Source organism: Gorilla gorilla, chromosome 17 (assembly GCF_029281585.2).
Source record: "Gorilla gorilla gorilla isolate KB3781 chromosome 17, NHGRI_mGorGor1-v2.1_pri, whole genome shotgun sequence".
NCBI lineage: Eukaryota > Metazoa > Chordata > Mammalia > Primates > Hominidae > Gorilla > Gorilla gorilla.
Window position 1 is genome coordinate 38,180,595 of NC_073241.2, and position 26,564 is coordinate 38,207,158.

The window sequence follows — 26,564 nt, forward strand, 5'->3', positions numbered from 1 at the left end:
GAATGGCGTGAACCCGGGAGGCGGAGCTTGCAGTGAGCCGAGATTGCGCCACTGTGCTCCAGCCTGGGCGACAGAGTGAGACTCCGTCTCAAAACAAACAAACAAACAAACAAACAAACAATCTGTAGCCATCTTTAGTCCTATTTTAAATCAAGAGTGGCATTTCCCCCAAATTAACATAGCAATAAAATAGTTCACGGTTATTAATCCCTTACCAAGTAGGTGCTAGCTTCCTATATATTAGCTAACTTAAGCTTCTCAAATACTCTGTGAAATTAGTACTATTACTACATCCCCTTTTCAGGTGAGGAAACCAAGAGTTAGAGATTAGGGACCCCAGAGCCAATGTTCTTATTTATTCATTGTATTGTCTTATCTTGGGGACTGTGTTCTAGTCTCCCCTTCCTTCTCCATATTCATGTTTTTATTCTCTTCCCTATCATGCGTCTTCTTCCTTCTACCATCTGGTTATAATTTAAAAAAAAACAAAAAACTGGACCCCCAGCTCCCTCCAGGCCCAGAGCAGCCGCAGAGGACAAAGGAGCACGTCGGCGCGGGGGAGGGCCGGTCCTCCGGCCGCCATGAGGCTCCGGGCGCCACTGGGCCCGAGCCGCGCTCCTGCTCGCCCGGGCTCTGGGGCGGCCCGCTAGGCCAGTGCGCCGCCGCTCGCCCAGCAGGCCCCGGCCGGCAGCTTGGAGCCGCCCGGACGCCGGCGGGGCCGCGCGCAGCCGCCGCTGCTGCTGCCGCTCTCGCTGTTAACGCTGCTCGCGCTGCTGGGAGGCTGCGGCGGCGGCGGCGCCGCGGCACTGCCCGCCTGCTGCAAGCACGATGGGCGGCCCCGAGGGGCTGGCAGGGCGGCGGGCGCCGCGGAGGGCAAGGTGGTGTGCAGCATCCTGGAGCTCGCGCAGGTCCTGCCCCCAGATACTCTGCCCAACCGCACGGTCACCCTGATTCTGAGTAACAATAAGATATCCGAGCTGCAGAATGGCTCATTTTCTGGGTTAAGTCTCCTTGAAAGATTGGACCTCCAAACAATCTTATTAGTCGTATAGATCCAGGTGCCTTTTGGGGACTGTCATCTCTAAAAAGATTGGATCTGACAAACAATCGAATAGGATGTCTGAATGCAAACATATTTCGAGGACTCACCAATCTGGCTCGGCTAAACCTTTCGGGGAATTTGTTTTCTTCATTATCTCAAGGAACTTTTGATTATCTTGCCTCATTACGGTCTTTGGAATTCCAGACTGAGTATCTTTTGTGTGACTGTAACCTACTGTGGATGCATCGCTGGGTAAAGGAGAGGAACATCACGGTACGGGATACCAGGTGTGTTTATCCTAAGTCACTGCAGGCCCAACCAGTCACAGGCGTGAAGCAGGAGCTGTTGACATGCGACCCTCCGCTTGAATTGCCGTCTTTCTACATGACTCCATCTCATCGCCAAGTTGTGTTTGAAGGAGACAGCCTTCCTTTCCAGTGCATGGCTTCATATATTGATCAGGACATGCAAGTGTTGCGGTATCAGGATGGGAGAATAGTTGAAACCGATGAATCGCAAGGTACTTTTGTTGAAAAGAACATGATTCACAACTGCTCCTTGATTGCAAGTGCCCTAACCGTTTCTAATAATCAGGCTGGATCTACTGGAAATTGGGGCTGTCATGTCCAGACCAAACGTGGGAATAATACGAGGACTGTGGATATTGTGGTATTAGAGAGTTCTGCACAGTACTGTCCTCCAGAGAGGGTGGTAAACAACAAAGGTGATTTCAGATGGCCCAGAACATTGGCGGGCATTACTGCATATCTGCAGTGTACGCAGAACACCCATGGCAGTGGGATATATCCCAGAAACCCACAGGATGAGAGAAAAGCTTGGCTCAGATGTGATAGAGGCGGCTTTTGGGCAGATGATGATTATTCTCGCTGTCAGTATGCAAATGATGTCACTAGAGTTCTTTATATGTTTAATCAGATGCCCCTCAATCTTACCAATGCCGTGGCAACAGCTGTACAGTTACTGGCTTACACTGTGGAAGCAGCCAACTTTTCTGACAAAATGGATGTTATATTTGTGGCGGAAATGATTGAAAAATTTGGAAGATTTACCAAAGAGGAAAAATCAAAAGAGGTACTTTTCTAAATTCAGATTTGTAGCATACAGTGTCAACAAATGGTAGTGTGACAGAGTTCAATCTGTATATTTTAAGGCCTGTTTATGTTTATCATATTTGAACTAAAAGCACGCTTTTAAATTTCCAGAATTTTGTGGCGATACTTCTGCCTCTTCTCTTATAATGACCTGTTTGTTACTGGGACTGGGAGAGGTGAACTCTCAGTTCCTGGACATTAAGGTCCAGAGATATAGCAGAGGTTGCTGGTGAGAAAGCAGTGTTCTGCCTCCACACTGTGGCTTAGGCAGGGCTGCTTAGCTCAGCCTGCTGGATTTCTCTTCTCCACACACCCCTGAGCTCATCTTTTGTAACGGGAGTTTTAGTCACCCAGATCTTGCAGTAAATTCCTTTTAATTGTCCTTGTAATGTCCTAGAGAAATGAGAGGCTGTTTAGGCGCTTTTTTGAAATTCAAAATGATTGGACTATATAAGTTTTAAAAATGCAGTGAATTCTACAAGTGGTGTATTTTACCTTAACGGGACCACACTGAAACCATGATATGCTTGTCCACATGATATCTTCTAGGGGAAAGAAATTGACAAGCACAGTTTACAGAATGAATGAGCAGCAAATTAATGTTTTGAATAATTTTTAAGGGGCAGAATTATTGTGTTCTTAAGCTTTATGTTTAAAGCTTTGTGTGAACTTTATATGTACAATTTCTTTTGTGATATAATCACTTATAAAGAAATGAATTATAGAGGTAGAGGGAACCTCAAGCAAGTTGTAAACTGAAGCCCACGCTTAGGTTAGGGCAGGCCTGAAAACAGAACCCAAGATCCCTGACTCATCCATAAGAGTTTTCTGTAGCATCACATTCACCTTCTCATACAATGTGGCCCTGACTTGCAATTCTAAAAGTGCTTTGTATACAACTGTGGGGAAAACACTGGGCTGAACAAAACCTGCATATTTCTTTATGTAGAACTTCTCAGATCCATTAATATTGCTAAAATGTAAATAATAAGCCTTGTTTTCCTAAATCATTCTAATATATTTTTATATATCAATTATATATACACACACTTATATATCACATATATATTCTAATATATAATATATATTTAGATATATCTAATATGTATATCACATATTTATATATCTAATATGGATATATTCTTATATATAATATATATATAAGAATTAGTATCTTGCATTCTGGTAATAAGTTTTTGGAACTGTGGCCCTAGTGCATTAGGCACTTTACTTGATAGGATGTAGTTATTAAAGGAAGGAAAATAGATATATGTATATAAACGAGACTTAGGCAGATGGGCCACCTCACTTGTCAGCGGGATAACATTTCATTGGTTTTCTGAACTTCAGGGGCCATGATTTTCTAATAACTGCTCCTGATACTTGTGTCTCCAGGGCACAGCCCACTTTCCTGCAGTGAATTTTTCTTGCACTGGGAGAGGCCATTTGGATTCTGGCTCTGTGATTAATATTGTGCTCCATTGTTGCTTAAGATGACGGGTTAGCTGCCCACAGGATTAGCAGTCAAGTCATTTCCGGGAGTGGGATGTTTCTAGTTACTAGAATAATTGTAATGACATTTGGAATGTGGACATGGAAGAACATTCGCCATCGAAGAATACATATTTATGATGTGACCCTGTTTTGCTCACCTCTCAACTTGAGCAACGTGGTGTCCAGAGGTGTATGTTGAACTGTTTGCCAGCGTGTGGAAGAATGGTTGACTGCGTTGACGGGTTCTTAGGTGGAAGCATCGTATTGAACTGGAAGTAGACATGATTTCATTAGTTATTAATTAACCATGGGCTTATTCTTCATTTTTCAAATGGGGATGCTATTTTCTCTGTATAATTTGAAAAGTGTATGTGCACAAATACAGGCGAACAATTTTGCAAAATAGTTGCAAAGCTTGGTTATCATTTTATTAGGTTATGAAATAAAACATTTTTATGACCTCAGATGCTAAGAAGGGAGTCCTTTTAAACAATCACGAGTGCATCAGTTACTTCTGTAAAAATTTACTGTGAAGAAGATTGCTGTCACTTTTACTGGTTAACATAGGACAGAAAAGTTATGATTATCTTCGGAAGCAAGTGATGGCAACTTATTAACTGTCAGCACAAGAAACAGGAAAATATTCAGGATTGAATAATTGAGATATAAATGTAATAATATTGTGTGTGATGCAGTGACTGACATACAGTTCTTTGGCAATTTGAACCACAGGCCATAGGTTTCACCATTTATTAGTGTAGTGAAAAAAAATTAGGAGGCTTAAGGGCTTCATTTTAAGTTAATTACCACAGCATAAAATTATGCCAAGTTATCCTAAAATGCACCTAGCTTAGATAGAGAAATAATTAATTAAATTGATTTTTGTATTATGTCTGAAAGTTATTCTTTTATGGGTGATTTCATAACTAAAGTACTGTGGGGAAATAGCTTTTTAATCTGTGATTGAGCCTGGCCAACACAAGCTGGCACTTTGTTGTCTCAGGATAGTCATTAAAAGCTCTCAAACTGCCAGATCTAAGTGATATATTTAGTGGATCCTTTTAAAAACAGTTAAAGGTTGTCTGTCAGGCAACAGAAGTGTCTGTTATGTATTTACTAAAGTGATTTTTCTTATGAAAATAGTATGCGTATTTTATAAGATGGGAAAATTAAATATAAAGATTAGATCTGAAAAAAAAACCACCTTTTTTATTCCACAAAGTTGTAGTGTCTGATGATGAATTCTGGAAGCTTGTGAATGCCTATAGAAGTTCTCTGTCATCAAACCTCCTTGCACACGACCTTCCATCCAGGCCCTGAGAATTCTCCTGTGTTAATTTTGTTTAACACTCCACAAGCACAGGGAGAGTTCGTTCTGTACAAATATACATAGACAAAGGTCATTCACTAATATACTCTCAACAGCTGATGGAACAAGGGCGATTATTTTTTATTTCCTCTAAATTTTCTGCAATAGTGGTTTAAAACCATAGGGCTTTGTTATTACTTGAAATCAGACATCTGAATTCTAGTAACAGCTCTGCCTCTGGTTATCTTTATTTCTTTAGACAAGTTACTCTTCGGTCTTTCTCCTCCCTTAATATAACACAAAAGAGTTTGTTTTTGTTTGGTTTTGTTTTGTTTTGAGACGGAGTCTCGCTCTGTCGCCCAGGCTGGAGTGCGGTGGCACGGTCCCAGCTCACTGCAACCTCTGCCTTCCAGGTTCAAGCGATTCTCCTGCCTCAGCCTGCCGAATAGCTGGGACTACAGGCACGTGCCACCATGCCCAGCTAATTTTTGTATTTTTAGTAGAGACGGGGTTTCACCATGTTGGCCAGGATGGTCTCTATCTCATGACCTCTTGATCTGCCCACCTCGGCCTCCCAAAGTGCTGGAATTACAGGTGTGAGCCACCGTGCCTGGCCACAAAAGGGTTTTTAACAGGCTCCTTTCATTTTGCAGTTTTATATTTTCATGAACATCATCACTGGAAAAGCAGACATCTCTGTCTTCATATTGTAAATTCATTATTCACTTGGTCATCATGTTTCTTCATTGATTACTTTTACCAATCATTCTTTCAATGGATTCATTGCTCAATTTTTACCACAGAAAAAAGTAACTTCGTTTTCCCTCTAGGTTACCTAATGTAGTGGTAAAACTGGTGGTGAAAGGAGGCACCGTTTTCATTTAATTCAACAGTTTTTCATGAAGCATGTCTCAGCCGCTGAGAGCCACCTGAATGTGGATCTGCCCCTCTGCTTTTTCAAAATAATCAGCAGAAAAGGATTAATAATTCGTGGAGGTGGTGGTTTTTTGCCAGCATATTCCTATAAAAAGGGAAATATTTTCACATACTGTAGGGGCTGCCAGGCAGCTGAACATGTGGCCTGGCACGGAAATTGGTGATAAAACTAAAATATCAGGAAATTGTACCACTCATAATTTTTCTGCCAGAAGCTTCATTTACATTATTTTTAACTCTTGAGAGAAAAAGATTTTCATATCTAATCAAAGGAGCCAAGACTTTTTACCATGCATTGAACATTGAACATAATGTGAAATTCTAGGAGAAAAATAGATTTTTCTTCTCAATTAACCAATAGTGACATTTTACTTTGCCAATATTAAGATGATCTTCTGTTGAAATTTAGCTGAAATCTGTTTAACCCCAGAAATGGCTGCTCTAATATGTACTCGAGTAACACAATTTTCTCAGCAAATTAGTAATTTCAGCCTTTTGGGTTAAATGGTGAGATCTATAAAATTTTCCAAGTCCTATTTCCCACACGAGATTTATCATTAATAGATTAAAAGTAATTGTAAAAGATAGAGGTAAGACAAAACATTATTTATCATCCCTTAATAGTTTTCATATTTAATGACATATTATTTTTTAAAATATCATTTTCACATCTACCTAATTCCCTTGCAATGTCTATTTTCCCCTGATCTGATCATAAATATCTAGATGGCACCCCCTTAAGTATATGACAATTGCTGTTGTTTATATTTTGCTTTTTATCAACCATGTATCCTTTGTCAGTTTTCATAATGTCTTAATATTTTATCATTGTATATGAAGGGTGGGTGATCCCTTCATAAAAGACAAAAGTCAGAATTCATCAGTCTCACTATCAACATATGTTCAACAGTGCGCTTTTCAAAATAAATAGCTTTATATTTTTCCTTATTTGTAAAATATCATGATTTACAAAACATGAAAACACTAAAAATCTTTTATTTTTGCATAGACATTCCTACACACTAAGACCAGCACATACAAAATACGACCACTCTATTGTGAATCCTGCTTTAATTACATATTAATATATAATTAACTGTATGTCTATAAATATAGTCATGTAATCACTTTACTGCTTATATAGTGTTCCATAATTTAACAGAATTTAATTTCTGATTAATATGTAAATTTATATCTACAGTTTTGCTATTATACATAAGAATGCGATCAGCAACTTTACCTATATCTTTGAACATTCATTCAATTATTCCTTTAGGGCAAATTCCTAGAAGTATGATTACATGTATATGTAAAATTTTGATTAACACTATCAAAATTCTAACCCTCAAATTTATTCAAATATATATGCTCAATTGAATTGAGTTTTTATAAAGCTGTTTTATCTTTTACAAAACATTTTATCTTAGCTTATATTTTTATAATTAGTAATAAATTTTCTTAGATTTGTCAGCAATTTTAACATTTTATTTGTGTGTTGTGTGAATTGTCTCTTCTATTAGATGTTTGTCTTTAATTCTTTAATCCCAAATATGGCATATGTGCAGCCAAGACATTTGCCCTTTAGGTTAAAAATTTCATATACTAACTTCCCTGAACAGAAATGATGAATGTTTATCATTATTAATTTTTACCATTTTAGCTTTTGAATTTTTCAATTTTCTTTTGTTGTCCCAGTAAGTGCAAACAAATATAATATTTGTTTTTTGGCCCTTAGCAATTTTTTAATATCCAAATAGCTCAACTCCAGAAGGTATTGAATGAGCTCAACACATGTGTTATGCCCCCATTTTGGGTTGGCCAGTCAGGCTGAACAGACCCTGCCACACCTACTCACTCTTTGTAGAGACTAGGGCAGGTCTGTTCACAAACATCCATGCTTCAACACTCTCATCTATGCACGGAGGGTGCTGCAACAACTTAACATTGTTTCTTTTCAAAAATTACTTCCATATTACTCTCAAAAGAAACATGAATCCTAAATAATTAACTCCATCATCAAATAATGAATTTTCCAAGATAATCCTTGACTACAAGATTTCTGGTTTAAGATTGGTTCTGACTGGCAGTCTATAACGCTTCCTCTACCAATTCCCACTAAAGTAGATGTAGACACACTGGAAAGTAGACACACACACACACACACACACACACAAAGTTGAGCTACTAGTAAAAATCCCTTTAGGAATCTTAAATAGAATCGTAAGGGAATTTTCACTAGTAGGTCAATTTAACTGAATTGCAAAACTCAAATGATAGTGTTGTATGTATATGTCTCCCATGGAAACCAAGCAAACAAGCCAGCCTTAAAAAAGATACAAGTATATTTCATTCTTTTCCCACAGTGTTCGCCCTAATTCAGAAACACAAGATTCGCACTAAATAGAAACTGGGCAACTGTGTCCTTCCTGAATAGAAGCCTCCTTCTGAGAAAGCCAGACTCTTGCTCTTATCATTATCATGATCACCCCACCTTCCCCTGACTTCTATTATCTTTCTACATGTAGTCCCACTCTCAGAAACAACAGGGCAATTGGGCGGTAAGAGAGTGTGCATAGCGTGTGTGTTGGGAATCATAGAAAGAAAGAAGCTAACCCCCACAGCCCAGTGTCTTTTAGGAGATACCGCACTCGTCAGTAAAAAGTTATCGGAACAGTTAGGGACTGAAAATTCCTGGCAATATCCAACATGAACACCGGAAATAGCCTAACTATGCAGTAATTATAAAATGTTTATATATGCTATTTAAATATAGTGGGTAGTATGTGACATTAAAATTAGATTTTTGATAAAATGTGATGAGAAGAAAAAAAGCCACCCTGCGGCCGGGGCCGGAGCTGGAGCCGCCGCTGCCGCCGTCTGGAGCTCCCCCGCGCGGACGATGCCCGCGGTGCCCGCCCGGGGCTCTGGGCTGTGAGGCCTGGGGCCCGGGGTAGCTATGGCGTCGGCTAGCGCGGCCCGCGGCGCCGCCTGACAGGTGTGGGCCCCGGCGGCAGCGGCGCGGAGCAGCACGTACGCCAAGAGGGGCAAGGGTTCGGCCGTTTCCTCCGACAGCCAGGCCCGCGAGAAGCTGACTTGGGATGCCCCACCCCTCCACAAAGATGACTGTCCCCTCTGCCCAGCCTCTGGGTCATTTTGGAGAAGAGGCTCTTCTGGCCGCAAGGTGGTTGGCGCTATACATCTACGAGTACCTGCTGCACATCGGTGCCCAGAAGTCAGCCCAGACCTTCCTGTCTGAGATCCGATGGGAGAAGAACATCACGCTGGGGGAGCCCCCCGGGTTCCTGCACTCCTGGTGGTGCGTCTTCTGGGACCTGTACTGCGCAGCGCCTGACCGAAGAGAGGCCTGCGAGCACTCTGGCGAGGCCAAGGCCTTCCAGGACTATAGCGCTGCAGCCGCCCCCAGCCCTGTGATGGGGAGTATGGCCCCAGGTGATGCAATGGCCGCAGGCCCCATGGCAGCTGGCTTCTTCCAGGGCCCCCCCGGCTCCCAGCCATCCCCCCACAACCCCAACGCCCCCGTGATGGGGCCTCACGGTCAGCCCTTCATGTCACCGCGCTTCCCAGGGGGCCCCCGGCCCACCCTGCGGATGCCGAGTCAGCCTCCCACGGGCCTCCCCGGCTCCCAGCCCCTCCTCCCTGGCGCCATGGAGCCCTCCCCACGAGCCCAGGGGCATCTGAGCATGGGCAGCCCAATGCAGAGGGTGACGCCTCCTCGCGGCATGGCCAGCGTGGAGCCCCAGAGCTATGGAGGCGGCATGCGACCCCCACCCAACTCCCTTGCCGGCCCAGGCCTGCCTGCCATGAACATGGGCCCAGGAGTTCGTGGCCCGTGGGCCGGGCCCAGGAGTTCGTGGCCCGTGGGCCAGCCCCAGTGGAAACTCGATCCCCTACTCCTCCTCATCCCCTGGCAGCTACACGGGACCCCCAGGAGGAGGTGGGCCCCCTGGAACACCTCATCATGCCTAGCCCTGGAGATTCTACCAACTCCAGTGAAAACATGTACACTATCATGAACCCCATCGGGCCGGGTGCCGGCAGGGCTAATTTCCCGCTCGGCCCTGGCCCAGAGGGCCCCATGGCCGCCATGAGCGCGATGGAGCCTTACCACGTAAGCAGATCCCCGGGCTCGGGCGACATGGACGGGTTGCGGAAGAGCTCCCCTGGCGCCGTGGCCGGCCTGAGCAACGCCCCGGGCACCCCGCGGGACGACGGCGAGATGGTGGCCGGCGGGACCTTCCTGCACCTGTTCCCGAGCGAAAGCGTAAGCGACTGCTTCGACTCCCCCGCCGCCGGGGCGGCGGGGGGGCCAGAGCAAAACCTTGACCGCGGCGGGCCAGTACTCGCCAGGGATGACCATGAGTGTGTGATGGTGCGGCAGCCCCGGGCCTCTGCGGGCCTAGGCTTCTGCCCAGCCTCCCTGCTCAGGGTGAGGGGCTGAGGTCACACCTCGGGCACCTGGACTCCTGGCCAGTCAAGGTTTGCCCAGCTGGGAGGCGCCACACGAAAGATTCTTACCATTTTATTAGAAACGCAAGGACCTCAGAGACGTTCTTTTCTGTATGGACCGTTTCTGCCATTTGTATTTTGTCCCAGAGAGAAAGGCTCTTTGGGGGGCCCCTCTCCCCAGGACGTCAGGGGGTGGGGCCCATCAATAAATGGAAGCTGGTTTTGGTTTTTGGTTAAAAAAAAAAAAGTGATGAGAAAACTCAGACACAGCCTTCATGCAATTTTGCTGAAAATATAGTGAACATGCTCTTACAACTCATTCATACCCAGGTTTCCATGACTTCAAGTTTTGTGTTCTTTTTCTGCTACTTCAGTAAGAGTATTTAGAGACACAAGATGGCCAATCATAGAATCTGGGGGAAATTAACAATATTTAAAGAGCAGATCAAGAAAGAGGAACTACTTAAGACAACAAAAGGAGGTATGAGAATGTGCAGGCCAGGCATGGTGGCTCAGGCCTGAAATCCCAGCAGTCTGGGAGGCCGAGGCGGAGCGGAGCACCTGAGGTCAGGAATTCGAGACCAGCCTGGCCAACATGATGAAACCCTGTCTCTACTAAAAATACAAAAATTAGCCGGGCTTGGTGGTGGGCACCTGTAATTCTAGCTGCTCGGGAGACCGAGGCAGGAGAATTGCTTGAACCTGGGAGGCAGAGGTTGCAGTGAGCCAAGATCCTGCCATTGCACTCCAGCCTGGACAACAAGAGTGAAACTCCATCTCAACAAACAAACAAAGAAGCAAACAAAGGATGTGCATGGAGGAGTTTTAAGAAAGAGGGAGTCAAATCTAGTAGAGGCCAGCTTTGATTAGAGGTGATCATTCATCACAGGCCTTTTGGAGAAAATTGGTGACGTGTATCAAAAAAGTTTCAGTGGAATTGTGGAAAAGATAAGTGTGATGGAGCAGTGAGTTGTGAACTAAATGAAAGGTAGAGAAGGGGAGACAATGAGGACAGACTTCTCTTTTAAAAAGCCAGAAAAAAAATGGAGATGGAAAGGGATGAGAATGCAGGTGGGAGGTGAGACAGACAAAGAGATGAGGTGAGGCCAAAGGACAAGGTGGTCCTTGAGCGCAAGACCCATGGGAGTCCTTATAAACTAAAGGGTAGGAACCAGGGGCTGAGCAGAGGCTGACAACACAGAGGAAAGGACGTTTCCAGATTCCTTAGTAGCTGAGTGAGAAGACCCTGAGCACTGGTAGAGGAGCATGGCATGAACAGACAGAGGACTCTGAGAGCAGGAGAAACAGAAGACGACTGTCCTGGGTCCAGATGTGCAGCAGGGGATGTGCAGCAGGGGATGGGCAGGAAGGCGGGGAGTTCAGACAGGACTCATAAGCTGTGAGTGCATGGAGAGGCAAGCTGGCTGACTGCGTATTTGCATAAATGCAGTTATTATAAAATCCATATATAGATTTTACTTTTCAAAGAACTATAACACACAGAACACCAAAACTATACAAAATAAAGCCATCTGTTTTAGAAAATTTAGAAAATACTTAAGCATATGGCCGTGTTCTTCATTAAGAATAATAGACCTTTACTGTGTAAGTCTGAAATTCTGAGCTGCCTTTGAATGGGCTCCATGATATGCTCTGAAAGCTACTTTAAAAACAAACCTCTGATACCCATTGGTTTATTTGTCTTCTGTCTCTTTCTCATAAAAATTGACTATAGAAGACATTTCCAGCAACCATAATTTAAGTGATTTCAAAGCTAAATGAATAGGAGTTTCCTGCACCATCTCATAAGCATTGCATTTGCCCAGAAAACTGCTTAAACTTGACTTCAGACTTTTACTACACTCTGCTTCTATAATGGATCAGTTCTCTGGTTTATATGAAATTCTAAGAGGCTTGCATAAGATTTCATCCTACTCATTCTTACATGAACTTCATGATATAATGAAATAAAAATGTAATGAGATAAAAATCTCTAAGCAAATTACTTCCTAAGTGGCAAATCACTAGAAAGTGAGAATTGTTATAATTCTGTCCGTACTCCACCTCCAGGGATGTGCTTTCAGGAACAAAGACGGATCTCAGTGTTCCAATGAAGCAAGAGTGGCTGTGACCGTGGTCCAGTGCAGCAGAGGAAAGACCTGTGTCTGAGCATGAGGCCATGTTAGAGAGGCTCCTGGGGTTTGGCTCCTCTTCCTGCCTCACCCCTTCTACTTTGAACCCCTGCCCCAGTTCACACCCCCTCCACTGCCCTTCAGGAGTAAGGCACACTGCACACACACACACTACACACTCACACACTGTACACACACACTGTACACACATTGCACACTCACACTGTACACACACTGCACAGACATGCACACATTGCATACACATGCACACTGCACACACATGTACACACACTGTGCACATGTACACACACTGCACACACGTACACACTGCACACACACAGTGCATTCACACATGCACACTCCTTCTGTGTGTTTCAGATGCTGCCAATGCTGTGGGTGCCCTGGGGGAGACAGGGTCCCACAGGGTCAGCAGGGAGGACTGGCACTGGTGGTCTGAAGGGCTCCCGGGCTAAGTGTGAATCATAGCAGGGCAGGGCTGGGGTTGGGGAGAGGGAGAGGGGCCATGGGAGGGGTGTGGCGTGGGGACGCTCCTCCTCCTCACCCCTGTGGTCCCCTCAGATCTTCAGGGTCAGCAATGCCAAGCTGGAGCCACAGGCCAGGCCTTCCAGTCCTGTGACTGGTGAGTGACTCGGATAGGGCTGGTGAGGGATGAGGGCCTGTGTCCCTGGAGAAAGTGGGAGGCGATGGGGAGAACTTGGTCTCACCTCTGCCTGGAGAGAAGGACTTCCCACAGGATCCCCAGGGCTTCCTGGCCTCAGGGGCGATCCTGGAGCCAAGAGAGAGGTGAGTGACACACACACACACAGCTAGGTGTCGCTCCATCACCCTCAGCCCTGAAGCCTATGGGACCCTGAGGCCCCCGCTCTGCTCCAGGCCCCCAGCACCAGGCCATGGGGTCCCTGCTCAGGGAGGGCCATTCAGAGACCCTGTGCCCTGTCCCTCTCTGTAACTTGGCCCTTCTCCCCCATGTGCGTGACTCCTCCTGCATCCCCCTGGCCACCTGCTCCCTTCTCTAGGGGTACCCAGGTCTCGTTGGACTGATCAGGTCCCCAAGGAGGCAGGGAGAGAAGGGAGATGGGGCCTTCCTGGCCCTCAGGGCTGCCCTTGGCAGAGAGTGAGTGGTGAGTAGAGGGCCTGGTGGGATTCAGATTGGGGGTGGGGAGGGGTGGGGTTGAGTCTCAGCTGTCAGGGAGGGAGCAGAGGCTGGGGAGGAGGTGGGAGGAGGATCCAGTTGAGCCAGCCCCCTACCTTCCCTAGGGTATTCCAGGAGCATCCAGCCCCACTGGTCCTGGAGAGATCCTGGCGTCTCCGTGAGCACCACCCTCTGTTCCTCCAATAAATCCCCTGAGCCCTACTGTTTTCTCCCATGACCTCCAGCATAACACGCCGAGTCCTCAGGGTCCCCATTTGTCCTCACACCTCCAGTGCTTCCTCCCCATACTTCCTGGGCTCCAAAGTCCCCAAATACTCCAATGCCTGCCCCTGCTGTGGTAACCCAAGGCTCCTGTGGACTCGGGACCTGGCCTCTGCACTCCTCCGAGTCCCGTCCTTCCCCTGCAGTGACCGTTCCTCATCTCACAGGGACCTTTGGGCCCAAGAAAAGCCAAAGGAGCCACAGTGAGTGACCCCATGAGCTCTGACCTTTGCCCCCTCCCACTGGACTTGAAACTGTCTCTCCAGGGCAAAGAGACCCCCCAGGGAGACACTGATCCCCAGCCAGGAAGCTGACTCAACGCTTCTGTGACCTTGATCCCATGTGTGACCTCTTGACCTCTCTATGACCTCATTTACTCCTTTGTCAGGGCCCAGCCGGACCCAAGGGACAAAAGGATGTCCAGGGCCCTTCGGGACACACAGTGAGTTAGGAGTCAGGGCTCCCAGGACACCTGGTGAGGAATCTGGGCTCCTGGGATACCCGGTGAGTGAGAAGTCAGGACACATTAACAGGATCATGAAAGCATAGCTACTCAAGTAACTAAATAATTATGCAACTAATTTTTTCCTCATCACTAAAACATAGTTATGGACAGATTATTTTTAAAATACAACACACTAACAAGTAGTTTATCCTTAAAACTCAGTTATGGTTTGTTGTTTGTTAAGGCCATTGCTTGGGGAAAAGAAAACAGGAGAAGGAACAAGATGATGATACCGAGAAGAAAACAGACTGGAAGGAAGGAAAAAGAACAGGGGAGGGAATTAGAAGGCCTATTATGACACCTTTTTCCACTCCCTGATTCATGAAATTTGAATAAGTCCAATATCAACAACAAAAAAAAAGCAAAAAGATATACAAGTAGTCACGTCCTAAATTTTGTTAATAGTGAGATAATACCGAGGGGGGCGGATCACCTGAGGTCAGGAGTTTGAGACCAGCCTGACCAACATGGTGAAACCCCGTCTCTATTAAAAATACAAAAATTAGTGCCCATAGTCCCAGCTACTCTACTTGGGGGGGGGGGCTGAGGCAGGAGAATAGTTTGAACCCGGGAGGCGGAGGTTGCAGTGAGCCGAGATCGCACCACTGCACTCCAGCCTAGGTGACAGAGTGACACTCCATCTCAGAAAAAAAAAAAAAGAGTGAGATAATATGCTGACACTTACACCTGGCTCATGCAGAGGAGGGCTCCCTCCAGAGACTGCAGGAGAAGGGGGAGGACTCCTCCTTGCCCTGGCTGTTCCTCCCTCGCTTCCACTGAGGCCCATGGTACAGCACCCGAAGCTTCCTACCCACCCAAGTCTTGGCCAGGCAGGCCCTGCATTGCTCTTACTGCCCCTTCCCGGCCCCTAGACTTGCTGCTGCTGTCCCCACCAGCACTAATGTCAGTACAACCATCGCTACTGTTGCCCTCAATGCACTGGCCCACCCTACAAAGCTCCTACCACCTGGCCACCGCCACAGCCCCGACCCTGCCACGGCTGCAGCCAGCAGTCCTCCTACCACTCTGGTGCACTGCAGTCTCCGTAGCCACCACCAACCATGGCGAGGCGAGCAGCAGCCCCAGGCCATCAGAACCACGGCGGGTATGGAGGCCCTACCATGTTCAGGATTCCCATGGAAACGCTGTGCACTCCCTGTGCTCGAGCAGGAGCAGGAGGAGGTCACCCTCGAGAGTCTGGAGTCTGGGGAGAGGAGGAAGGCTCCTTCCTTGGAGGCCACTGCTGTTGCTGCAACCTCTGCCACCACCAGCAGGGCAGCCCCTGATAGTACCCCTAACCCGCCACCCCACTGTTGGCCCCAGGATAGCATCCCTGACACCCGGCCTTCACCACTGCAGTTTAGCACCCAACAGTGCCTCCAACCCGTCCCCGCCTCGGACGTTGCAGCACCAGATAACTCCCCCAACCTGCCCCCTCCCATGGGCCATGCAGCCACGGATAGGACCCCCAGACAACACCACCCCCCACCGCTGCAGGTAGTGATGCCCCTGCTCCCCGCCATGAACAGTGCAGCCACAGATCCTTAAGGCCCCCAACCCACTCCCCGCGATAGGCAGTGCAGCCCCAGATAGTGGATGGCACCGCCAACCATCCCCCAGCCACGGGGAATGACGCTCTGGATAGCGCACCCAACCCGCACCCCACCACAGGCAACGTAGCCCCTGATAGCGCCCCTATCCCATATGCCACTGCCGGCAGTGTAGTCCCCAACTGCGCACCAAATTCAACCCCCACCACAGGCAGTGCAGCAACTGATAGTGCCCCTAATTCACCCCCACTGACTGCAGTGCAATCCCCCTCCAGTGCTCACAACCCACCTCACCAACCCGCCTGCCACTGGCAGGATACCCCCCAAACTACCCCTTGCCGTGGGCAGTGAATCGCCCAATAGTGCAGCCAATCCACCCTCTATCATGGGCAGTCTGGCCCGGTAGCGCTGGAAAACCCCCCACCAAGCACCTCCCTGCACCCCCCAACCTCTCCATCGCCCCCCCCGCCACCAGCCATGTAGTATGCGATACTGCCCCTAACCTATGCCCTGCCATTGGCCTTGCAGCCCCAGATAGCACCCCCAATAAGCCCCCCACCATGGGCAGTGCAGCCCCGGATAGCATCCCCACCCCGCTGTGGGCAAAGAAGCCGGATCAGTCAGAGAGCCCCGACCAGTCCCCACACCCCCACACCGCTGCCAGTGTAACCACAATAGCGGCCCCAACCTGCTCCCTGTTGCAGGAAGTGTAGCACCCATAGTGCCCCCAACCAGCCCTACTGCTGCCGGCAATACAGCCCAGGATAGTGCTGACAACCCCCCCCCCCCCGCAGTGGGCAGTGCAGCCCCAGATAGCACACCTAAAGTAGTGACGCCCAGGATAACACCCTAACACACTTAAAGTGGTGCTGCCTGGAATAACACCCCAACCAGATCCCGGCCGTGGGCAGTGTAGCCCCAGATAGCACACCTACCCCATTGCCTTTCTATACTCTGGCCGGCTGCAGTGTCCATCGCTGCCACCAACCCCAGCTAGGCGAGCCAGTGAGGTGAGTCAGCGAGGCCAGCCGCAGTCCCGTAGGCTCTAGCCTCCAGCCTGCAGTAGGTGCCTCCTTCTTCCTCTCTTCCTTTAGCCAGGCATGGAAGTAGCTCTCGCTGCCAGCTGCCTCCTACCACTCCATACGCTCTGCAATCTCCATCACCGTCACACACCATGCAGATGCAAGCCCTGGTGCCACAGGCTCCAGCCTCCAGAGTGTGGCAGGGGAGTCCACTTCCACCTTCTCTAAGCTGCAAACTGAGTGGCTGGACAGGTTGACAAAGAACAGCCCGCTACGGCGGGACTCCCCCTTAGCATGCATTATATACTGAGGTTATGCAAGCGAGGTTCCTGGATTGGATGAGAGAAAACTGCTAGACCTATTCTAATTGAACTTTATTTTCATGTTCTGATTGGATGAGAGCAAGTCTTAGAATAACCAATCAGAACGAGAAGATAAAGTCCAATCAGAGTTGGCCTAGCTGTTTTCCTTTCATTCCAATCAGAACATGTAGTTTATAAACTTGGTATATAAAGCATGTCAAGGGGTCACACCATTCCAGCTTCATCTGTGTCTGCCTTCCTAGCTGCTGCATTCCCAGCTTGGAGTAGGAGATGCCCTCTGCCGCATGCTGGAGGCTGGAGCTTGCGGGACTATGGCTGGCCTTGCTGGCTCGCCTTGCTGGCTCGCCTTGCTGCGGTTGGTGACAGGGACAGACACTGCAGTCTGCCAGAACGGAGAAAGGCAAAGGGGTAGGTGCGCTATCCAGGGCCACACTGCCCGCAGCCTGGGGTGGGTTGGGGCCCTATCTCAGGCATCACTGCCTGCCTTGGGTGGCTGGTTGGGTGCGCTATCTGGGGCTGTGCTGCCTGCACCAGGGGGTGGGTTGGGGGCCCTATCCAGGGTTGCACTGCCCTTTGCAGGGAGCGGGTTGGGGGTGCTATCTGAGACTGTATTGCCGGCAGCAGTGAGGTGGGTTAAGGGTACTATCCAGGGCTGCACTGCCCGCGGGGGCAGGTGGGGGGTTTTGGGTTGAGCGGGCTATGGGGTGCTGAAATGCCCACGGTGCAGGGAAGGGGAAGGTTTGGGTGTGCTTTAGCTACGATTTTGCATTAGCTAGGATTTCCAGTACTATGTTAAATAACAGTGGTGACAGTGGGCATCCTTATCATGTTCCAGATCTTAGAGGAAAGGCTTTCCATATATCCCCATTCCATGTGATTCTAGCTGTGGGTCTCTCTCGTGTGGTTTTTATTATAGTGAGGTATGTTTCTTCTGTACCTGGTTTTTTGATGATTTATAGCATGAAGCAATGTTGAATTTTATCAAATGCTTTTTCAGTTTCAATTGACATGATCATATGGTTTTTGTCCTTTATTTGGTTGATATGGTGTATCACACTGATTGTGTGTTGAATGACTCTTGCATCCCAGGGATACATCCCACTTAATCATGATGAATTATCTTTTTAATGTATTGTTGAATTTGATTTGCTGGTATTTTGTTGAGGATTTTTGTGTCAATATTAGAGATACTGGCCTGTAGTTTCCTTTTTTCATGTCTTTGTCTGATTTTGGTATCGGGGTAATAACGGCCTCATAGAGTAAGTTTGGAAGTATTCTGTCCTGTTTTTTAAAGTAGTGTGAGTAGGATTGGTACTAGGTCTGTGAATGTGTGGTGTGAAGCCATCAGCAGCCATCGGTTCCTGGGCTTTTCTTTACTGGGAGACTTTTCCTGATGGCTTCAATCTGATTACTTGTTACCACCAATCTGTTCAGGTCTTGGATGTTTTCATGGTTCAACCTAGGTAGATTGCATGCATCTAGGAATTTGTCAGTTTCTACTAGGCTTTCCAATTTATTGGCCTATTAAATAGCCAGTTATGATCCTTTGAATTTCTGAAGTATCAGTTGTAATGTCTCCTTTTTTGTCTCTTGATTTTATTTATTTGAATCTTCTCTCTTTTTTCTTAGTTAGCCTGACTAAAAGTTTGTCAGTTTTGTTTAACTTTCCAGAAAACCAACTTTTTGTTTAATCTTGTGTATTTTTTTCATTTCAATTTTATTCCTGCTACAATCTTTATTATTTATGTTGGGTTTAGTTTGTTCTTACTTTACTAGTTATTTAAGATGTGTTGTTTATTTGAAGTTTTTCTTCTGTTTGGATGGTAGGCACTTACAGCTAAAAATTTCTGCCTTTCTACTGCTTTCTGTGTATCATAAGTTTTGGTATATTATGTTTTCATTACCATTTGTTTCAAGAAATTTTTCAATTGCCGTCTTAGTATCTTCTTCAATGACCCACTAGTCATTCATTCAGGAGTGTATTGTTTAACTTCCATGTGATTGTATGGTTTCCAAAATTACTCTTCTTATTGATATCTAGTTTTATTCCCTTGTAATCAAAGAAGATGGCCACAGAGACCACAGTATGGTTAGAGTGGTAGGAGGCGGCCATCAGCAAGAGCTCCTCCTTGGCTAGCTGCTGGAGGCTAGAGCCTGCTGCCCAGCGGCTCGCCTCACTGTGGTTGGTGGTGGTAAGTGCAGGGCCCCTTGCAGAGTTTATCAGATCCCCCACTGAGGAAGGCTGCAAGGCAAAGACCCCCGCTGCGCCACCATGCCTGACCTGAAGATGCAGGAGGTGAAGAAGATCTGCTATGAGGTGGCCCTGGCTTACTTCCACGACGGGCAGGCTGAGATTGAGGCCCTGGCCACCCTCAAGGTGTGGGAGTTGTGTCACACCTATGGCAAGCCAGAGGGCCCCAGAGATGCCTGGAGGGCTGTGGCCCGGGATTTCTGGGACACCGTGGGCGAGGAGGAAGGAGGCGGAGCTGGCAGTGGTGGTGGCAGCGAGGAGGGAACCCGAGGGGTGGAGGTGGAGGACCTCCAGGCCCACATCCGCAAGCTCATGGGGATTCTGCAGCAGGTGAAGCTGCAGAACAGCAGCAAGGACTGGGAGCTGCAGGCCCTGCAGGACCGCATGGTCTGCATGGAGAGGATCATCCCCCTGGCCCAGGATCATGAGGATGAGAATGAAGAAGGTGGTGAGTTCCACTGGGCCCCACCTGAAAGATGAGAGGAGGCAGCCCCCAGTGACCACATGCCCTCAGCCTGGCCCCCCTCACCACCACTGTCAAGCTGGGAGCGGGTGTCGCGGCTCATAGAGGAGGACCCTGCCTTCCATCAAGGTCACCTTTGCTGGCTTAAGCAGGAGCAGCTACAGCTGCAGGGACTGCAGCGCTGTGAGGGCCGGAGCGGGGGTGCTGCGCAGGCCCCCAACCCGCTTTGTAACCCCTCACGACGCAAGCTGCGCTTCCCCTTCAAGAGCAATGCCCAGCACTGGAGTCCTGGCCAGGGATGGGGAGCGGGGAGGCTCCAGCTCCACCCCTTCTCCCTGAGGAGGTCACTCCCCCTCCAGCCACCCCTGCCCGCAGGCCTCCAAGTCCCCGAAGTTCCCACCATCTCCGCAGGAACTCCCTGGAGGAAGGGGGCCAATCCTGGGGAGCGGGTTCTGCACAGCCTGAACCCCAGCACTTCTAGGCCAAAAAGCACAACTTATATTCAGCAGCCCCGACTGTACCCAGCCCAGCGGCCCCCAAGACCCTGCTACCCCCCCATACACTACTCCCCCACAAATGAGATGGCAGCGCTCTGCCCCTGACCTCAAGGAGAGTGGGGCGGCTGTGTGAGTCCCACATCCTGGGCAGAGGGCCTGGTGGGGCCCCTTGCTAGGAGAAGGGAAGACGCCTGAGATGCTGCTTCCCCCAGAAGTACTGGGGCAGGGAGGCTCAGGAGATGAGAGAGAAGGTCCGAGCAGGTGATAGAAGACATGGGGGAGACCGAGGCGGAGGCTGAGGAAGAGGGCGCGGAGTTGCCAGGAGCAAACCAGAGTGAAGGGAGAGGTAGGAAGCTGCCTCGGGGCCACCCCTTGCAAGGGGGCGGGTCCCACAAATGCTGCTATGGGTGAGGTGGGGGCTAGGGTGCTGCATAGCCAGTGTTTGAGTTTCTTTTCAAGTAGGGGAAAGGGTAAGAGGACTGAGAGTGAGACAAGCTCTCCCCAGCCTCTATCCGTCTGGCTGTCTGTGGTGGTTTCTGTTTCTAAGGAGGCATAGTGGGATCATAAGTCATTCTCCTCCCCTTCCAGGCCTCCTGCTATATTTGGGGGCCTGACTGGTTTGGCTGGAGTCCCATGAGGATGTGGGCCCTTTAATAAAGGATAGCAAACGGGGAAAAAAGTATAACTTATTCTTCCATTTTCCTCTTGACAGGCATTTTATAAATTTTAATTTTATGTCTAGTAGTTTATTCATTTACCATTTTATATTTTTGTAGTGTTCACTCTGGTTATTACAGTATTCATTTTTAACTTTTTTTCTCTACCTTAAACTAGGATGTAGGAAACAGGACTTTTCTACATCACAGGCAGTGTAAGACTCTCAAAACAGTTTAACTTTGTTTACCCTTATCCTGCCTTTTTTGCCATTGTTCTGATATACTTGGTTTTTATGATTGTCAGATTCTAATAGACATTACTGTAGTTGCGTTGAATTTCCTTTTCGGGTTTCTTCATTCCATCCTGCAGTTTTGTTCTTCCATCAAATATTATTTTTCTCCAACATGAAGAACTGTAGTATTTCTTGTTGTGCGTTGTTTACTGTTGTCACTTCTTTTTTCAGTCTTTATTTGGAAAATATATTTATTTTAGAAGAGTGTCCTTGAAAGGTTTAGAATTTTCTGGTTGCCTTTTTGACTTTTTAAAATGTCATTCCATTTTGATTTTCTCATTTACAAGTTACCTGTTCAAAATTTGCACACTGTCTTCTGACTTTCATAGTTTCTCTTGAAATGTTTGCTGTCAGTTTGGCTGTTGAGACGGCCTACTTCTATCATTAGTTTATACAATTTATTTCTCTGCTAGGTAAGAGTGGGATAATTTCATACTGTGTTAAGGATAAATTTCTTTCTATGCTCGGAATAGGAATTCTTTGATATGTGTGTTCTGAACATCTTCTCCCACTCTGGGTTGCATTTTTATTCTTTTTATCTTTTGATAAAATGAGTTCTTAATTTTCATAGAGTATGGTTGATGTAATTTGTGCCCTGTTTAAGAAGTCTTTGCCTATTCTGAAGTCATGAAGAAAAACTTTTTACGGCATTTTCTAAAACTTTTTGCTTTAATTTCCAAATTTAGATATGTACACTGTCTAAGATGGATTTTGCTTACACTTAAGATGGCAATAAATCTCATTATAATGAACCTAGGACAATTTATTGAAATTATTATTTTTCTGAAACCTTGTCATGAATCAAGTGTCCATATCCATGTGGATCTATTTCTGAACTCTCTCTCTCCTGTTCTGTTGATGCATTTGAAAATCCTTACACCTATGTCACACTACCTTAACTAGAAATACCAAACATTTGTTGTATTGAATTCATAATCTGTTTCTAAAACTATATTTTTATTTGTATCTTTCTGTGTACATAATTGTTTTACTTTATTATTGTAAGAACTTTTAATAATATTGAATAAAATTGGAGATAGCAGGCATCCTTATCTCAGTCTTAGTTTTTTAGTTAAACATTTTCCATATTTCACCACTAAGTACTGATGTTTGCTGTAGACATTTGTAGACATTGTTTTACCATTTAGAAAATTCCTTTCTATTTCTAGTTAGCCAAGAGTTTTTTATCATGCTTTTCTGCATCTACTGATATGATCCTATGATCATCTCTTGGTTTTTAAAACTATTTATTGTTACCTATATTTCCACATTTCAGAAAATTCCCTCATGGTTTCCATGGCCTATTCTTTTTTTAAGCCTGTTAAAAGCCAATTTACCCTCAGATTCTATTCCTGATTATTTTCTTTTCTCAGTTCCCTCACAACCTTCTGATTCACTCTTGATGGGCTTGAACACCACTAAATTATCAATGTCTCTCAAATCCTTATTTTCATTCTTGATCTCCATATTATGCTTCGAATTTAGTATATTTAAGACCCATCTTGCTGGAATACTGTGTTTAATCTATTTTTCCCTGATTTTCCTGGCTTTGTGACTCTAGTATCTGAGCCACTGTTCATGCGGATCACCTGAGGAAACATTTTTTCCTCTCCATGAATTGGTTCCCACGTTTTGCTGCTCTCTGTCTTCTATTATCAGTGCCCTATTTTCATCCCAGTTTCAACTACAGTAGTTTATGTAAAGGGTCTTGTTTTATACTTTATCTATTCCCTCCTCTCTCAAGAGAATTGCTTCTATAGAGGAAACCTGGCAATGTGATTTCATTCTATGCTTACGTCTCACCTTCTGCTCTCCATTTTCCACAGCAGTGATCCCTAGAAGAGGCGTACACTTAGAGGATGTTCAGAAAGATCCAACTGGTCATCTCCTATATACTCTGCAGAAATTTCAAGTATAACAGTTCAAAAATCTTTCCATTTTCTACACATCCTTATTGTCTCTGAATTAAAGGATTAGAACCCGGAATACGTATTGCAATGAAATAAATAAAATATTAGGCTGTTTTCTTCATTTTAAAATCCAAATAAGAATTATTTATAATAAATGAATTTATTATTTATTTTTATAATTTTTAAATATAAATCTGTAATGCTGAATAATATTCTAGAAAATAGTAAATGATCAAATGCTTTGGAGTCTGTTGCTCTGTAGCCCATTCCCTGAATACTTCCCTGGCCCTTTTTCTCATGAAGGCACCAGGCCATATTCTCATCTCCTGTGCTGTTTGCCCTTTTGCTAATTTTTTACGTGCTGGAGGCCCCCACCTTTGCCTGTACCATGGCTCTGTGCTTATGAAGGACACAGCATAGTAATACTTCAACCAACAGCTGTGCTTTCTCAGTGAAGCTCAAAACAGAACCAACTTACTTCCTTATTTACAGAATTAGCCAATCTTCTGTGTATTTTCACCATTGTAACATATTTTCTTACCAGACTTTATGCTCCATGAATACAAGAAGGTTTTTAGTAATCTTAGTATTTCCAGAAATTATAATCATTTCAGGTATGTTGTGCAGACTTGATAATTTTTTGCCTCCAAATGAATTCACAGAAGTAGCACTAAACACATAAACAGATGTTCATGTATATTAAATGTTCTGTGGTTTTAAAGACTATTAAAAAAATAAAGCAAGATTAAATTGAGTGGGCTTCTTGAAGGAATAGTCATGGGAAACTTTATTGAGATCAACAGAAGAGCAGAAATTTGACTGAAATGACTGTGAGACATGAGGATTCTGCCTCTTTTTAGCAGGGGTAACAGCAGCTGCTAGCCATGGGCAGGAATGTGCTTGGTGGTTTTGAGGAATAACAAAAAAAGTCACAGTGGCTGAAGGGAGAAGGCAGGAGGTGATGTCAGGAGGCAGTAGACTCCAAAGGTGAGCCTATCGTAAGCTTTATTCAGTAAATTCATTTTATTCTTAATTTAGTGGTAGATTTTCAGCAAATGAGCAACGTCTGATTTATGTTTGTATGGGAGTTTTCTCTATATTTCTGTATATTTTCTCTATAGAGAAAATACTAGGCAGGGCATAACATATAGAGCTCATTAAGGAGCTGTGGTCGTTTCCCTCCTGAGTGATTGTGGTGGCTTGGACAAAACCGAAAGGCCTAAAGGGAATGAGACAAGATTTGATTCTCTCAATATTTAGAAAGTGGGGTGATAACCATATAACGAATATTTATAACATCAGAGTACCAGAAGGAAAGGAGAGAGGTATTTAAAGTATTCGAAAAAATAATGGCTGAAAATGTCCCAAATTTAGCAAAAGTTATGAAACTACACATTCAAGAATCTGAGATAACATCAAATAAGATAATTTTAAATAAATCCATGGTGAAGGCAAATCATAATTAAATTTTTGAAAACTAAAGACAAAATCTTCAGAGTAACCAGAGATAAATAACACATTCCCTACATAAAAGAATGGCAGATTTCTCATCTGAATCCATGGTGGCCAGAAGGAAGTGTAGGACATTTTCTCAAGTACTGAAAGAAAAGAACCATAACAAAATTCTCTATCTTTTGAAACTATGTTCATGAACAAAGGGAAATAAAAAGTTTACCAGACAGGAAAACTAAGAGAAAATGTTGCTAGCAAACCTACCTTTAAAAAGATGACTAGGGGAGTTTCTCTAAATAGAAAGGATATAACGCAGGAAGGCTTGGAACACAGGAAAGAAAGAACATTGGAGGTTGGCAGAAATAGGGTTAAATGTAATAGAATCTGTTTCTCATGAGTTTCTGACATCATATTTGATGTTTGGAGAAAAATGCTCTGTATGTAGAGGAAATACTTAATTCTATTTAAAAGGGGGGAGGGTAAAGGGATCTAAGTAGAATGAAGCTTTGTACATTTCACTTGAAGTGGTAAAATGCTGACTAATGGACTGTGATAAGTTACATATGCACACTTTAATATCTAGAACTGCTAAGAAAATGATAAAGAGTATTGTGCTTAGAAACACTGTGAATAAACAAGATGGAATCTAAAAAATGTTGATATAACCAATAGGAAAATAAGAAAATGGTAATAGATGAATGAAAAACTGAGAAAACAAAACAAATAAAATAGCAGCCTAACATAGCAATATTTATCTTAAATGTAAATAATCAATGTGTATCAAAATACAAATTGACAGAGTGGAAAGAACAAGAAACATAATTCTAAAATATTTATAGGAAATTCATAACATAGTTAACAACATGAGTTGATAAAGAATAGAAAAAGATATACCATACAAACATTACTCAAATCAAAGTAAGAGTGGCCCCATTGATATCACATAAAGTCGACTCTAGAGCAAAGAAAACTTGTGGGCAAAAAGATCACTATATAACGATAAAAGTATCAATCCAACAAAAATGCAGTTATCCTAAATATGTCCCCACCAAACAAAAGAACCTCAAAGTACACAAAATAAAACTGACTGAGCTGAAAGGAGAAATAGGCACATTTTAAATTCTAGTTGTAAGTCTGACCACCTCACTCTCAGCAGTTGGTAGAATCACTAGGCGTTAAATTACTAGCAGACATAGAACAGGAGAGCACCATCAACCAATAGGGTAGAAGCAACATTTACGGAACAGTGCCCAACAGCAAAATATACACTTTTTCTCAAGTGCTCATGGACTATTCAGGAAGATAAACCATATCCTGGGCCATAAACCAACCTCAGCAGGTATAAAAGAACTGAAATCATTCCGAGTGTGTTTTCTGGCCATAATGAAATGAATCAAACTATGAATTAATTCATAGTAGAAAGACAACAGCAAAATATCCAATCACTTGGAAATGAAACAACAGACTTCTAAATAATATTTGGATCAAAGAAAAAGCCTCAAAATAAATTTTAAAAATTCATGGAATTGAATAAAGCCCTGCTGATAGGGAAATTAACAGCACTAAATGTTAACCTCAGAAAAGAGGAAAGGCCTCAAAACGATAATTAACTTTCTACTTCAAGAAACTAGAAAAACAAGGAGGGACGGGACAAGGTTGTGGCTGATCCCAGAGAGGTAGTGGCAGCCACTGAGGCAGAAAGTGGGACTGGCACA

At 45.3% G+C, this 26,564-nt stretch overlaps 1 protein-coding gene and 1 pseudogene across 1 annotated transcript in view; both read left to right on the plus strand.

The window, feature by feature from the left end:
- The window catches only part of LOC129528335 (adhesion G protein-coupled receptor A3-like), a 49,934-nt gene that overhangs the window by 11,294 nt on the left and 12,076 nt on the right, over window positions 1-26,564 (plus strand). The window contains 2 exon segments of the mRNA XM_063699403.1: window positions 651-1,026; window positions 1,029-2,134. Coding sequence (XP_063555473.1) covers window positions 651-1,026; window positions 1,029-2,134 — 1,482 coding nt within the window.
- Window positions 17,639-20,788, plus strand: LOC101131338 (kinesin-like protein KIF1C; annotated as a pseudogene).